Raw genomic sequence first — 16,562 nt, 5'->3', positions numbered from 1 at the left:
TATAAGAGCCCAAGAAACACAAATGGTAATCTAAAATATACCCAGTTTTCACTGACTCATACACTCCTCTAAAAGAAGATGTTTCTTCTTTCAGAATGCTTTTATCTGTTCTTTGTATTCTTAGTTATATAAAACTTAACTGGAAAAAACTGTTTCACCACTGGAAAACAAGATAAACAACAAAACATTTGAAAACCATCCCTTTATATTATAGGTTCTAAAAAAGCTAATGCAGTGACACACTGGAATATCTCCAAGGATCACTAGACAAAGATTTTCCAGACTCAGCAGGTCCGAAGACTGTCTTCCTTTCTCAAGTCCAGGAAAGGCACCCCAGGTATTTCTGATTAATCAGATCAACTGGCAAGCACTGAAAACTGCCAAGCCATGAGCAGGGCTTAAAAATGGTCATTCATTTAGGTGTCCTAAGTAGTTATAATTTTCTTTACCACTCCCGAAACCCTTAGATATTTTTGGGAATATTCAAACCATCAAAAACTGGATTCCTCCCACCTCCAGACTGAAAAATTCAGTTTGCTTTGTCTAAAGGAAAGACTTCTCCCAGGAGCAGAACTCCTTATAAGCTCTAAAGTGAAAATGATACAATATTTCAAAATTGTATAGTATAAAATAAATTCATAATACTTGCTACTGAAGCATAAGTACAGCTCAGCTTTGACTGGGTTACTTACTAGAAACCAAATTAAAATGAAAGGTTAAATCTTTTAGATAATTTCACAAGAATGATAGAAATACAAATCATATCATGATGTATTTTGTAAAAAAAAAACCCCCAAAAAATCAAAAGGGTGTGAAAAGTGACATCTATTTTATCAATGTAAAACATATTTCCAAGTATTGTTTATACTCTAATTTATTATTAATGCATGTTTATTGTCAAATATAAGAAAGGCTAGGTAACTACCATAATTTTATGTAATACCAAATTTCACACTTTGAGATGTGGACCCTTGTTCTAAAAATAGTAAAATAGGGGCCTGGCCCCGTGGCCGAGTGGTTAAGTTCGTGCACTCCACTGCAGGCGGCCCAGTGTTTCGTCGGTTCGAATTCTGGGCACGGACGTGGCACTGCTCATCAAACCACGCTGAGGCGGCATCCCACATGCCACAACTAGAAGGACCCACAACGAAGAATATACAACTATGTACCGGGGGGCTTTGGGGAGAAAAAGGAAAAAATAAATAAATAAAATTAAAAAAATTAAAAAATAAAAATAGCAAAATAGATCCTGATTCATATATGTCTTGTGGCATGATTTTTTAGATAGATAGATCTAAAAAAATCATGTAATGAGAGTTTTGTAAAAAAACAATTTAAATAGGTTTTTAGTTTTCTTCTAACCTGGATGATGTGTAAATATGTGGGAAATAAATGAGAAGATTGCAAAATGAACAGCATCTGTACACTAAAAGGGTAATTTTGAATAGGTGAATAGGGTAATTACTAGCTACTCTTTATTAAGCTGAAAAAGATCACTGGATGTTGAAAAAGGATGGTGGAAAAGGGAAGTTGCAGTATTGACTGCTGTCATACCAAAGAACCCAAAAAAGAATTAGAAACTTTTTCAGATAAAGTCTAATAGTAAGGTCTGAAGCTAGGAAAAAAATATTTAAAATAAAGCAGTATAACTGTTGATCTTGCAAACGGTTTCCTTTTGTTTTTTCTTACTTTAAACATTAACATAACATTTGCTAAGAAAGCTGAGTTTAAGATCTGATCCAGAACAGTAATGAATGCATATTAAAGCTTCTGTATTAGTTGAGAGAGAAATAGTTTGATATTACTCACACTGTTGACTTGGATCTGAGTCTGTTGTCATCTTAACATAGTTTGAAGGAAAGAGACCAGTCAGCCCACTGATTTCTCCTTGCCACCAGTCAGGATCATCTTTGTTCAAAACATTAATAAGTTGTCCCTTGGAGAAGTTTAGCTCATCCTCATTATTCGCTGTGTAGTCATACATAGCGATCACCTGACACACTGCCGGAAAAAGAACAACAAAATAACAAATTAAAGAAATTAATTATTCCTATAAGGATCACATGTTAAAATTCCCCTAGGATTTAAATTACTCTAATATTAAATGTTAAAATTAGGCTAAAATTTCCCTTAAGCTGCTCTCTCCCACCTTCCTTCCCCTATTGGCTGTACAAAAACCAAGAATTTCCTAACTACAGTTAAAAATCCAAGTGAAGCACTTTGCTTTAAGTAAGTACGATGGTATAGCAATTCTGTTTTGAAAAATTTCAAGGAGTGAAGTGGTTCAAGTATCACCAAACAGCTGGCTGTTTGCATACAGAACTTTTTAAGAAAGTTCTCATTGTAATGTTACTTTTAGTCAGAGGTAAGGAAAGGACGAATTTTTAATATTTTTCAAAGAGTTGGCTAATCTAAGAAGTTGCTGAGTTTTAACAAAACTTCTCTAAGATGAAATACGAGTTAATCTGCTTCATACCTGGATGAAAGGCAGGTGTAGTTCTTTCACTACTTGGACCCAAAAGTTTAACATGGCTGGCAGGAAACCATCCCTTCTGTCGCTTTTTACCTCTGGCCTATGAAATTAGCAAAAGGAATATGAAAGATAAGATTAAAAGCAATTATTGAGACATAAACTAAAAATGAGAAAACCCTGACTGTGTAGTAAGGAATTTAACCTTGCCCAAAGAGAGGTCTGGCCTTTGCCTTTGGCTCCTGGGAGGTTATCCCTAACCCTTTGGAATGTCCTGACTGGCAAGAGTGTCTCAGTTTATGTGGGGGGCCATAACCAAGCCAGACAATCTAAACAATGTGATTTATGGTAGGTCTTCTGGGTCACATTAATATGAACTCCACCTCTGGAGGGACAGGAGACTGGGTCTGGTGCTCAACCATGTCTATGTGATGGAGCCCCAATAAACACTCTGGACAAAAAGGCTCGAGGGAGCTTCTTTTGCTTGGCAACACTCCGTGTACACTGCTGCCAGGAGGCCTGAATGCCATCTATGACTCTACTGGGAGAGGACAATTGGAAGCTGTGTTTGAAACCCTCCTAAATTCTGCCCCATACATTCCTTCCTTTGGATAATTTTAATCTAAATCCTTCTGACATAATAAATCATAATATTGAGTACAACAGCTTTCAGTGAGTCCTGTGAGTCCATCTAGTGAATTACTGAACTTGAGAGTTATCTTGGGGGCCTCCAAACTTACAATTGATGTCAGAAGTGAGGGTGGTCTTGGGACCCCTGAATTCTGCATTGGCCTTCCAGGTCAATATTAAACAAGTGGAAAACTCAATATGCATCTCAAAGTGCTGCTGAAAACACTATTTGTAGAAGTCTATTTGGAGGTCTTTCATGCTCAGAATTATCTGCATATTTCACACAAATAATATTTATAAATCAAAAAGACTTTTCTAGAGTTCTCCTCATTTAAGTGTTCAAGTCAACACTTAAAATGGTATAGCCCACAGTAAATACCTCTTGGAGCTTTGTTAATAATTAATCAAGAGATCATAAATAAAACTAGTGGAGAGCCATGTTCCCACTTAGTTGGGTCAATTTTCAAAGCAAACCAGAAGGTGGAATTTCATGGGGTTATTCAAGAAGATAGTGAATTTTGAACCTCCACTGTTCTTTAGGAATTATAAGACTCTGATTTGCAAGAGTGAAGCTGTGTTTATTCTCCGTATTACAATCATACATCAATCTTATGTAAAAATACAGCTCTTACATCTCTTATCATCCTTTAATCCTAAAATGCTTTTTAGTTTTAACTAGTAAGGAAATTTTAGGCGTGAGGAAAGAACTCTCTTTCCTTACCAATACATATGCAATAACTATCTCTCTTAACATTTTAAGGAAAAAACCAGGTCATTTACTCCTGCACTTCCTTTTCGTGCACTGCTGTTTCAAAAACATAAGACCGGGGGCCCTGTCCAATGGGTAATATTTTCTCAGTACACAGCCTGGATCATGTTTTTTCTCCTAGAGGCTATACTGCAAACCTGGGGTTATCCCAGACAAAGAGGATGCCATGCTTTCCTTTAAGAAGGTGACCTGTAATTTATTAAAGCAGGTATTATTGGAAAACAATTATGTCTTTAGAGAAAATTATTCTTCATATTGTTACCTATAACATCAATTCAATTCTGCTAAAAATAAACAGGGAAAAGACTAGAGAGAAATATAATACACTAAAATGTTAATACTGATTACCTCTAAGTGGTATGATTACAGGTGATCTAAAATTTTTATTAATTTTATTATTAAATGAGCATGCATTACTTTCATAATAAAATTGATAAATGTTATTTAAAGATTATTACCTGTAACTCCCCTTGCCACCACCCACTTGTATTTTTCTTTAGAATTAATATTAACTGCCCTGGTGCAAGGCTAAGTTGTTCAGAACCAGAAGCCACATATGCTGAAGTTACTTGTGCAATCTCTGAAAAGAAGAAAAACAACCAACTATGAATTCAAGTCTAGTAAACACTTTGTAATTTTTCAACTTCATTATTATACATACCAGGTTTTTTACTTGATGTTCCAGATTTGCTAGCACTCCCAAAACTCTGTAAGGAAAAGATAGACTGTTTTATCATATTCCAACAATCCAGATGTAAAAGTAAAAGGTTATTAGGAATTAGAGATTTCTAATTTCCAGGATTCCTGTTTCTTTAAATGAAGATCAAAACGACAATTAGCCTTATAATAACCAAATAAGTTAAGAATCAAACACTTATGGGGAGATCTGGCCTGCTAACAGAATACACTATATACAAGTGGCTGATGCTGGCATACACGGACTCAATAGTAACAGCTAGTTTTCCGAAACTTTCCTGAATATTAAAGTCAGTGGATGCAGCAGAGTTGAACTGATGTTGTAAGTAATAGTATGAAGAGTACAGGCCAAATACATCCTATTTATCAGGTTTAGCATCAATGCCCACCACATACAACACACGCGCCCTGTGAGTTTCGCTCCAGCTGCAGAGAAGGCAATGTTTTTATTTTTACTTTTTTTGCCATGTTCCCTCTGAACTGACCTCAGAACAAAAACACCCATACCTGGGTAGCCACTATGACTTCTGTTTGACTTACAGGATAAGTTTGGCCAACCACATTTCCTCTTTTCAGGAATTTGAACAAGAAAAGAGAAGGGGTTAAAATTTTTTTCTGTGAGTGGACACAGCTGTAGTAAAAAGTACTGAAGCAGAGTTAAGAGTAGCCAAGAGCTAACATACTGTGAGTACTTACTGCGTAAGAGGCTCTGTTCTAGGAATTTTATATATATTCAAATATTTAATTTTCACAATAACACTATTAAGTAATTATGATTATCTCCATTTTGCAGAGAAGGAAACTGAGGTACAGAAAGGTAAAGTATCTTGTCCAAGGTCACCCAGCCTCTCAGTGGTAGAGCCAGGAGTCAACCCAGGTGGTCTCAAGGGTTCTCAAGTGTGGTTTGTGGATCCCCGGGGTAGTCCTTAAGCCCTTTTCAGGGGTCCTGAAGATAAAAACTACTTCCATAACAACACTAGACATTATTTGCGTCTTTCACTGTGTTGACATTTACACTGGTGGGTAAAACTCCTGCTGCCTTAGCACAAATCACAGCAGTGGTGTCAAATTAAACTAGTAGTCACAGTGTTCTTCACAGCCACATGCTCACAGTAACACAAACTAAGCCAGTTCTACCTAAGAATGTCCTTGATCAAGCAGTAAAAATTTTATTAAATCTTAATCCTCAGGTACACATCTTTAAAAAATTCTGTGTGTCTAAACGGAAGCGTGCCTAAAGCGTTTCTGCTGCATACTAAAGCACAAAGGTGGTCTCAAGGAAAAGCACTTGTGTGATTTAAATGTAAGCTAAACTACGTTTTCAATGGAACAACAATTTTACTTAAAAGAATGAATGAAATGACAAACTCTTCAGACTTGGGATTTAGCAGACATTTTTCTTAAAGAAAAATGAAGTAAGCCTGTCACTTCAAAGAAAACAGCTGATGAGATGTGCTGCCAATGGTAAAATTCAAGCTTTCAAGAGAAAGTTAAAATTTTGGAAAACTTGTATCTACCACCATGAACTTGACTGCTTCAAAGCACTTAAGACTTTTCTATGAGATCAGTGGTGATATTAACAGAACGACTTTTTGATATTGTATAACAAAATGTGTCAACACAGGCAATATTTGTGTAAATCAGTGATTCAGTGTTTTCCAAGTGACCCATGAATGTTTTATCACACACGGGTAAAAGATCCACTCAACATGCAAAACAGCCTCGTGAATTTTAATAATCATAGTAAGAAATACTCACTGATATGGCTTCAGACTCCATGTTGTAACTAATCTATAACAATTTAACACTTGTCAAGTTTTTTTGTTTTTTTGAGGAAGATTAGCCCTGAGCTAACATCTGCTGCCAATCCTCCTCTTTTTGCTGAGGAAGACTGCCCTGAGCTAACATCTGTGCCCATCTTCCTCTACTTTATATGTGGGACGCCCTGCAACAGCATGGCTTGCCAAGAGGTGCCATGTCTGCACCCAGGATCTGAACTAGCAAACCCCAGGCTGCCGAAGTGGAACATGTGCACTTAACCTCTGTGCCACTGGGCCGGCCCCCTAACATTTGTCAAGTTTTGGTGTAGTACTATCAAAGAAGAACATCCAGAGAAGATACCTGCAAATGTTATAAAATACTTCTCTGTTCTCTCCCATATCTGTGTGAGGTTGAATTTTCTTCATATACTTCAACCAAAAGAACATATTACAACAGAGCGAACACAGAAACAGATATGAAAATCTAGCTATCTTCCATTAATCCAGACTTTAAAGGGATTTGCAAAAATATAAAACAATGCCACTCTTTTCACTAAACTTTTCTTTTGGAAAATATATAGCTGTTTTTCATAAAAAGCAAGTTATTTACATTACCAGGTAATGGGTTTATTTTAGTTTAAAATCAATTAATAAATATCATTTAAATTTCAGTTTTAATTTCTAATATAGAAAAATAACTAGATATAACCCATACATTTTTAAAAACTCTTTGGAGTCCCTAATAATTTTTAAGAAAGTAAAAAGTTCCTGAAACCAAAAAGTTTGAGAACTGTTGCACTATACCATAATCATGGTGGGATAAAAAACAGCAAGAATTCAGAGTGTAAGCTGAGTCACATTAATGTCAGAGCCTTAAAGTAAAGATTTACAGACTCTTTTCAAGGCGGTCCCTTGTAAGCCTCCCTGAATCCGGAAACATTACCCTAGCTTCAGTTATCATGAGGCCCAGCCCTACCTATGGCTCTCATTCTCAGAATTTCATGAAATCCTGTCTCACTTCTCTCTCTAACAGAATCCCTATAATAAACTCTAGTTTTCTGGAGCTACCTTAAGTGGTTTCCCTGTAACCAAAGCAGCCTGACCAAAACCACAGACATGAGTGTCTGTTTTAAGTATGAATCTTGATCAACAAGAATGGAATGATTCTGTTTCTATACAAAAATAACTCTACCTCTTGATCCTTTGCTTTGACATAATTTGATGGAAAAATTCCAGTTCTATCTCCAATACTTCCTGTCCACCATTCTCCCTCTTTCTGGGTCACCAATATTTCTTCACCTTCAGCGAAAGTCAAATCTCCAGGTTCTACACTTGAATATGGATAAAGTGCAATATACTCTGTAGAGAACAAAGCAGAAAGAAACTAACTGTGGTTGTAAGATTACAAAAGTAAAAAAAAAATTATGTTAATCGCCAAGATCTTGTGTAAATTCACTGTAAAAAGAATTCATTAAATTAAGGAATTCTATAATAAGATCTTAAGACAGAAAAAGAAATTAAGCAATTATGTAATTCCTAGGAAAAGATTATTCAACAGAAAGTTTGATCATGGGGTTTCTTTTATTTTCTAATTGTTCTATTATTATATTATTATTATCATGATATCAAAGAAATATCAAACCCAAAAACTATGAACAGGTATCAATATCTTCAGAGAGTCAAGATGTGAAAAAAAATTTTTAAACTTCTTACACAAAATATATTTTAATCTGCTAAATTCTTTTCTCTTTAATTCTTTTATATACACAGTTATGGAAACGCCCAACATTCAGCCAACACGAGTAGGAGAGGCCAAGTTCCAACATGGTGACCCAGCTCCTAGCACAGTGCTTGCATGGAGCAGATGCTCGATAAATATTTCTTAATGAATGACCTCAAAAGAAATGTCTGAGTTTTATACTGGCTTTGGTTTTTGTTCCTGTGACTACTACAACTTAGAAGAAACAGTCAATGACCAGGTTTATAGAAGTTTTTTTCTTTCTTTTCTAGTTTTATTTATATTCGTCAACACAGAATTTGATCTGTATATCATAAACTGGAGATTACCAGAAACACTATCTATGACCTACTAAATATTCCCATTCTCAATATTACTCAGTTTAGCTGATTTAACAAAACAAAAAATGATTTCAAGGTTTAGATATGCAAGCAAGGTCCTTTCCAAAATGCTCTCGCTACCTTCCTAGCTCATTCACAGCAGTCAATCCACAGTAAACCTACGATGCCAGCCTCACTGGTGACCTCAAGTTCCTTAACCTTTCAAAGCTGTGCCTTGGCTCATGCCATTTCCTCTGTCTACAAGAGCTTTTCTCTTCCTTTGTCACTATGCAAGACTCTATTCATTGTTTAAGAGGATTTAACATTGCCACTTACGTGGATTCCCAGGTCCTACTCAAAATTAAGTTTTGTTCCCTCATTATAGAATTTATTACAATTGTATGTCTATCCTTTCCATTCTACTGTGAGCACTTGGGAGACTGTGTTTTATTCATCTTTGCATCTTTCAGGCTCTAGCATAGAATTTCTAATATAGTAGATACTGAAAAAACTGTTTAATTTACCATTAAACTGATTTTCTTGAGTACACGAAATGTACTTCAACTATTCAACTAATTTTACAGTGGACATATACAATTCATTTATAAACTTATGTAACTATTAAATTAAAATGTCTGAAATGAGGGTAGACAATCTTTCATTTTTCAGCACATTAACAAAATTGAAATAATTAGTCAAACAACCCAAAGGGCTACACAATTTTTTTCTTTGTAATATTTATGATAACACGTATCCTGATTTCAAATGCTACTTAATGATTTATAAGGTATACAGTAATCAAAATGCAATACGTTAGCCACTAAATGTACTGAAATTTCCTTACATCCTAAATTTCAATAATCTAGACACATAATAACAGGAAAACAAAAATATTTGTGTTATCTCATTGCAACACTTTTTACTTATGATCTTATTTATCGAGGCAGTCTATGCTGAATTTTTATAGTACTAATTTTCTAAAACTACCAAGTATTTTCAGCCATATTTTTTTCTGTATCCTCAACATTCACGTGAAATAGACAAGGGTCAGGTTTTCCTAACATCACTTTAACACCGAAGACACAGAAGCAGGGAGAATAACAACAACTGTAGGAAGTCAGATAATTAGCCAGGAGCAAAACGCACTCCCATCTCATTTACAAATTGCCAAAAGCTCACCTTCTCCAACCGTATAGGCTGTGGAGGTAGGTTTCTTGTTTACAGCTGCATACAAAGCTTCTGGTCTGCCAAATAAACACACAAAAAGATAAAAAACAACAAAACAAAAAAAGACAACAACGTAAAAAAACAATAAAGGTGATTTGAATACAGCAAGTTTTAGCAGTGCATTCTTGTAGGGCTTTCTAAAATTAATCTAAACATTGTTTCAGACACAGGCTAGAAATAGTCTCATACACAAAATCCTGGTGGATTAAGAACTGCCTAATTATACATTTCTAAATTTTTTAATATATTAAAGTAATTTCAATATGATTTGTAAGTAGTTTTGCAAATGTGAGATAGTTTGCCTTTCTAAGGAAATTTAAGACACAAGTATATTGTAAATGGGCAATTACCTGGTAAAGCACATATGGTATAGAGAAAAACAAGGGCAATATATAAATTTTATTATTTGTTTAGAGCACACTACACTAAAAAATATACTATATAAATAGAACTTTATTTTTATATTTCAGAACAGGTATAGCTTTAATTTCCAATTTAACCCAGGAAGTTGTTTTCAAAAATCTGGAAAACTATCGTGTTTAAGAACTCGACACCCATAGGATGCCCTAGAGCTCCCCAGGAACAGTGAGTTAATTACACAGTGAGGAAGTTTTCAGGGAAACAGAGTGGAACCTTCCTACGACCCATGGCCATAACTGAACGCACTGCCTTGTGTAGTGCTGAATTCTCCATTACTGCAGGTTTTCAAGTTACATGCCTTATCTGTTAGAAAAGATGAGTAACTGACTGAAAAGTTAGAAGAAATGCCCTTTAAAAAGCATTTAAACTTCATGTCTTCGTCCTTAAGTTTTCTTTGTAAAATGTTATGGAGTTTAAATAAGATAATTCCTATAAAGGGCCCAGCACAATGCTAGCAAAACACGTCAGTTATGTATTATTGATGTTACTGTTATTATTACACACCTCTAAATCTAAAATTCCATGGCAGTCTGAAAAGGAAATTTCTGCATTTGAACTAAAAATTGATACACAGAATCTCAGCACTGAAAAGATTTTTAAAGATTATTTAGTTTATTCTTTTCATTCAATCAATTAGAAAACTGAAGAGCAAGTAAATAGATTATTCCACACGGCCTGGCAAAAACAGCAGCATCAGAATTCAAGCCTCTTGATTTCCAAAGACCAGCCCCCTTTCACTAAATCAGACTGTTTTTCTGTTGAGATCAACTTCTATATAAAACACAAGAGATAGTTACTCATAGCTATATTGGAGTATACTTCTTTGTATTAAAGATGTTTGATGAGCTGACTCCCCTACAGACTGGGAAATAAAGGCCAGAGACCTGTGTTTGCTTTCTGTCATTCTGAAAGCTCCTTCATCTGATTGTTCGTTCATTCACCCCACTCCTCTCCTCATTCACTGGGCTAATGTGACTGAGCAGGTACTATGCATCAAGATCACCCCAGGCATGGAAAAACTGAAAAACAAAAAAAGGCGTGGATCCCGCCCTCCTGGAGCTCCTGCTCTAATAAGGGGTATGGGTAAGAAAGTAAATAACTACAACGCAGGGTGTTGTGGGCACTAAGAGAGGTGCTGTTCAAAGAACTCTGGAGGCCCAGAGATGGGAATGCCCCACTCTGGTAAAGGGGAGGCCCTCAATAAAGATTTATTTAAATATTGACAACTTATAGTAAACAACAAAGGAGAAACGCTCCAAAGGAAATGGAAGTGACTTCTCTAACTGACCTTATGGTACAAACAAAGCAACAGATCTAAAAATTTACGCCCTTTGAAAACTTTAGGAATCTGAAATAACTACAATAGAAGCCATTCTAAATCTGGTACAAATACCTGACATATGCCTTTTTTCACTCTAGGAATTACCTTTCTGATATTCAAATGCAAGTGTAAACTTTTTATTTTTCGTACAGTCAGTCATACTATGGCTGACTCTTCAGTAAAAACGACAACATGGACACCTCATGCAAACACACAAAAATGCTTACTCTTCTCGCTTGACTTCACTCCCGGGGATGATTTTGACGTAAGATTTTGGAAACCATCCTCTTCCTCCACGTAGCTCCCCAAACCACCAATTTTCTTGCTGCTCCAAGACAGTAATAATATCATGTTTTGAGAAGTTCAAGTGGTTATCTTTCTTTGCAGTCCAGGAACAAAGGGCCTGTGCTTTTAGGTTTTCTACAACTTGTCCCTGTGAACACAAAACCACAAAATTTAAAGAAAAACAATGGTAACAATGATTTCTATTTCTTAGTATATAATGTACTTACTTCTCAAACAGCAGACCTGTTTGGTGTGGTGGTGAGTTATTATCAATGGTAACTTATGATAACCTTAATCTACTGAGTGACTTAAAATTACACGTGACAGACAATCATCTGAGTAGCCTTATGTGAAGTTAAAGATGTAACACCTACCATTCAAGGAAACATCTTGGCACAAAGTATCAGAGGGATAGAAGGTAAACAGTGGGTACTTAAGACATGTATTCATAAATCCATCAAGCATATATCACGGAACAAATAAAAAGGGAAAGAGTTACTGTAAACCTGTTCCCACCTCAGTTTCTACAGTCTCTTCACTGCAGGGGACTCGGTTTACTCTGCTAAGAATGGAGATGCGGTTGTGCTTGGCTTCCTCCACTTTCCCGCTTTCTGTCTCTTAGTTTCTTCGTATTCTTGCTCACTCTTCTTTCTCTCCTCTCTTAGAGGAAGGAGTGGTTTTGTTTTGCTGACAGGGCTAACCTCTTTACCTATGCTCTAAGTCTTCTACCACGCCCTCCCATTTTCTAAAAATACTTCGCAACATTGTGCAGTCCTTCTCTTGAATCACCAATCTCTCCGCTTGTCTACTTACTTCTAAATTCCTTAAAGAAAGAATAGTCTGAAACCTGCTTTCCAATTTCACCCCTCAATCCAGTCTAATTTAGGTTCTGCACCCATGATAGTACTGAACCTCTTCTTAACAAGGTCACTGATAACCTCAAAGCCAAAAGCTTCTTCCAAACCCTTACTTTCCCTGATCTCTGAACAGTGCTGACATCACTAAAACCCTCGTAGTCCCTGAAGCTCACTCTCTGGTGACTGATGACTCCTCTGTGGTCCAGCCCCTTTCCATTTCTGTTCCACTTGATTTCCCTTGATAATCTCATTTATGCCTATGACTTCTCAAATCTATATTTTCAGTCTAACTTTACCTCCTGAGCTCCAGACTTGTAAATCAAACTGCCTACGAGGCCTTCCCACCAGGTTGTCCCTCACACAGATACCTAAGTGCATGTCTGAAACATAATCATTTTTAGAACCCAACAAACCCTCTCTTCCTGCACTGCCAACCCAAGACAATGGTATCACCATCCTTTCAGTTACTCAAGCTAAAAGCTTTCAAGAGTCATCTTTAACTCCAACTTGTTCCTCACACTCCACATCCAATGGCCTGCCAATTTTATGTCTATTCCTAATACTCTTTTAAATTCACCTCCTCTTCTATATATTTTCATTACTGCAGCACTGGGTCACAACATCACCCCTCGTTACTTAGCTATTTATTACCCTCCCTTACTTGGTCTCCTACCTTTGCTTCCTTCCACCAATCTGGCCTCCATACTACTGCCACAGTTATCTCTCTCTCAAATCTTCAGTGTCTTTCCACTGCCAAATGGGTTAGCATGGTATTAAACGCCTCGCAAATAAATCTCTTCCTCTCTATCTTCACTTCTTAACCTTATCTCCAAGAATCCTATACTCTAGCCATACTATAAACAATTTTTGTTTCTTGCAAACTCCTTGTGTTAACATGCCTCAGTGACTTTCCCCAAATTGTTCTTTCACAGGAATACCTTTCCTTCTCTGTTTGGTGAAATCTTGCTTGTCTTCAAAGGTCCTACTCAAATAACTAGGCCTTTGTGAAGCCTGTTCCAATTCCCACAGATTGAATGAGATATTCTCTCCTCTGTATACTCCTTAAGATTTTGTAGAATATCTTTATTACAACACTTCTCATACTTTATAGTTATTTATTTATATGTTTGTCTCCAATAGATTATGACTTCTTAATTGTAGGGATATTGAGTGAAGGTGAAATCTGTAGGACTTTATTCTGATGAAGTATGTGATTTCTTTTTAATAATGTTAATGTAACAATGTGTACATCTGAATCAGATGCTAAGTAAATATAACACACTTCCTAGACAAATGACTTACTTAAGAAAAACAAAAACAAAAAACCCTTAAGCCCAAATCTTTCCTTATAATAACTACAAATTAAGCATAATACAATTGGATTTGTAAAAATGATATTTTGAGCTTAGAAATCTTAGCTCCCGGCAAGCTGACACTGTGAGAATAAACTGTTGTTGAGAAAGCTTTAAGCAATAATTTCTTCAACTTCACATCAGATGTGAATGATAAGAACAGAAACCAAATGCTACAAACTCTCGTTAAATGAGTGAATGACGCCTTTGTACAAAACTCTTCATTCTATTTTATATGAATCAGGAGCACAGTCAAACAATAAAGCACACAAAAATTAAGGACACATACCTGTCCATGAATAGGTGATACAGATCCAGGGGACACAGTGCGAGTAAAAGCTGATTTTTTCTGCCATGATGTATTAACAGTTAGATTTGAAAAAGATACATTTTGATAATCAGTCACTGATGCTGGTTGATTTGAAGAAAGTGATCTGTAAATACAACAGTTTGATATAAGTATACTTAATTGTTTAGAATCTAATGAAGTACCACCACTTTATCAACTTGTACATAATATACATCGTGTTTAAACACAACTTGTGGGAAAAAAAGAATTCATGGACAAACTACTGACCTATGTTTTCACTTACTAAACTTCAGTATTAAATTTAGAACACATTTTAAAGGGCTCTTGGAGAATCCAGTACAGATTGTAATATGATTAAGTAGCAAATTGACACAAGTACATACTAGGTATTTAGATGTGTTCAGAGCTATATAAACGCCATTGTTAGCTAAAAACATACTCAGTAGTAGTTGAGGTAGCAGATAAAGATACTGTAGGAGGAAGTAAGGCCTTCTTAGGAGACACAGCTTTTTCATTTGATGACATTTTCTCTACATAGTTGCATGGAAACCAGCCAAAACTTCCTTGAAAACTGCCATAAAGCCAACCAGGTTCTCCTACGGTTTTTTCATCAACCTATGGAAACGAAAAGAAAGGTTAACTGTGCTTAGAAAGTCACACATTTACAACGGAGAGAGATGCAGATTATTGTATAGTAGCTTCATTATCAGAATTAAGCCTAACTAAAATAGCTAAGGCACTTTCTACAAAGTAATAGGTTGCTATCTCTGATGATTGACAAGGTGTCTTTTAAAATTTAATTTTAAATTTTATCCAAAAGAACACATGAAAATAGTTTACAAAGACACATAGCATTATACAGGCTTATGATGGAAGACCCCATGGCTCCTACGGCCCTGATTTCTACTCCTAAATATAATTTTCCATTCTTAGTTATTTCTTCTCTATATTTTTCCTTTTTTTTTTTGAGGAAGAATAGCCCTGAGCTAACTGCTGCCAATCCTCCTCTTTTTGCTGAGGAAGACTGGCCCTGAGCTAACATCCGTGCCCATCTTCCTCTACTTTATATGTGGGATGCCTACCACAGCATGGCGTGCCAAGTGGTGCCATGTCTGCACCCGGGATCTGAACTGGTGAACCCCGGGCCACCGAAGCAGAATGTCCACACTTAACCACTGCGCCACAGGGCCAGCCCCTCTATATTTCTAAATAATGTATTTATACTGCTATTTCTTGAATTTTTCAATTCTAGACATTATCTATTGGTTTTTGGTTATGGAAAATAAATATTTAACTTTCTTTTATTGCATCCTCTTATTCTACCAAAATTCCTATATCATAATTTTTGGTTAAATTATATTCAATGTTTATATTATTATGACTATGTAAATATTTCACATCTGAGTCATGCAGTGTTCTGCCAATTACATTTCTTTTCTTGTAAACTTTTATTTTTCTATAGTTAATCATTACTTTGTTTTGGTTTTTTTACTCCGTTTTCTCTGTTCCTAATCAGTCTTCTTGAATTCTAAGAGAACTATATAATCTTCTCTGAATACTATTTTCCAACTGGAAAACACATAGGTGACTTTTGGCTTCATTTCTTCTCTCAGACATTTCCCTCCTACAGTCTGATATCCTCTGTCCTCACAGCGCCTCTTCCTCTGCTTCTTGGTCCTTGTCCCTTAAACACTGATGACACTTCAAGTTTCATCATTGGCTTTCTTACCTCACACTATATACTTCCTGAACAGGCCCACTCGCTCCTACAGTTTGATCAGTCTCTATCCAAAAATGAATCCAATAGCTATATTCTCAGAACCGACTTCTTTCCAAAGGGACAAGACTGTACTTTCAGCTACTTGAAAAATATCTTCAACTGAACGTGCCATGGGAACTTCCAACTCAAGTCTAAGATTGAACTTGTTTTTTTCTCCTGGTCTATTCCTTCTAAATTCCTTATATTTCTGTTATTCTTATCATCAAAGACTTAGTCATTCTAAATAGAAAAATCTTTGGCTCTTACCTGTCTTATACTTTCATAGCCAAACTTTTGATTTTGCCACTAAAAAGCTCTTCTGAATTTTTTTTCAACTCCACCCTCCCAACCAATCTACTTCAGGCTTTTTTCGTTTCACACCTAGACTACTATAATCTTTATTCACCCTTCAAGATTCTGTTAACTGCCTCCAACCTAGGCCAGAGCTATCTCATATACACTGTTATAATTAGCATTATTATACCGAGTTGTTATTTACATCTATCTCTTCCATTTGTCTGTGAGCCCTTTGACACTCATTAACCAGCATAATATATGTTTGCTCAAGCCAACTGTGTCTCTGTTCTCCATTCCATTTTCTATACTTTTCAGACGATCTTTCTAAAACATGGATTTGACACAGATTTC

General features: G+C 35.9%; 1 protein-coding gene across 18 annotated transcripts in view; it reads right to left on the bottom strand.

Moving 5' to 3' along the window:
* ITSN2 (intersectin 2) overlaps window positions 1–16,562 on the bottom strand; it is a 134,455-nt gene that overhangs the window by 34,191 nt on the left and 83,702 nt on the right. For all 18 annotated transcript variants that reach the window (XR_011426544.1, XR_011426545.1, XR_011426543.1 and 15 more), the window contains 9 exons: window positions 14,595–14,770; window positions 14,135–14,279; window positions 11,579–11,784; window positions 9,563–9,627; window positions 7,518–7,684; window positions 4,531–4,576; window positions 4,328–4,449; window positions 2,477–2,573; window positions 1,810–2,001 (listed from right to left, as the gene is read on the bottom strand). Coding sequence is in view for 14 of the 18 variants with exons in the window: in XM_070236576.1 (XP_070092677.1) it covers window positions 1,810–2,001; window positions 2,477–2,573; window positions 4,328–4,449; window positions 4,531–4,576; window positions 7,518–7,684; window positions 9,563–9,627; window positions 11,579–11,784; window positions 14,135–14,279; window positions 14,595–14,770 (1,216 nt within the window). In the remaining 4 variants the exon portion in view is untranslated. The remainder of the gene's footprint in view (window positions 1–1,809; window positions 2,002–2,476; window positions 2,574–4,327; window positions 4,450–4,530; window positions 4,577–7,517; window positions 7,685–9,562; window positions 9,628–11,578; window positions 11,785–14,134; window positions 14,280–14,594; window positions 14,771–16,562) is intronic.

Source organism: Equus caballus, chromosome 15 (assembly GCF_041296265.1).
Source record: "Equus caballus isolate H_3958 breed thoroughbred chromosome 15, TB-T2T, whole genome shotgun sequence".
In the NCBI taxonomy this organism is placed as follows: Eukaryota; Metazoa; Chordata; class Mammalia; order Perissodactyla; family Equidae; genus Equus; species Equus caballus.
Note: the sequence above shows the minus strand (reverse complement) of the source record. Positions and strands in the feature narration are given on the sequence as shown.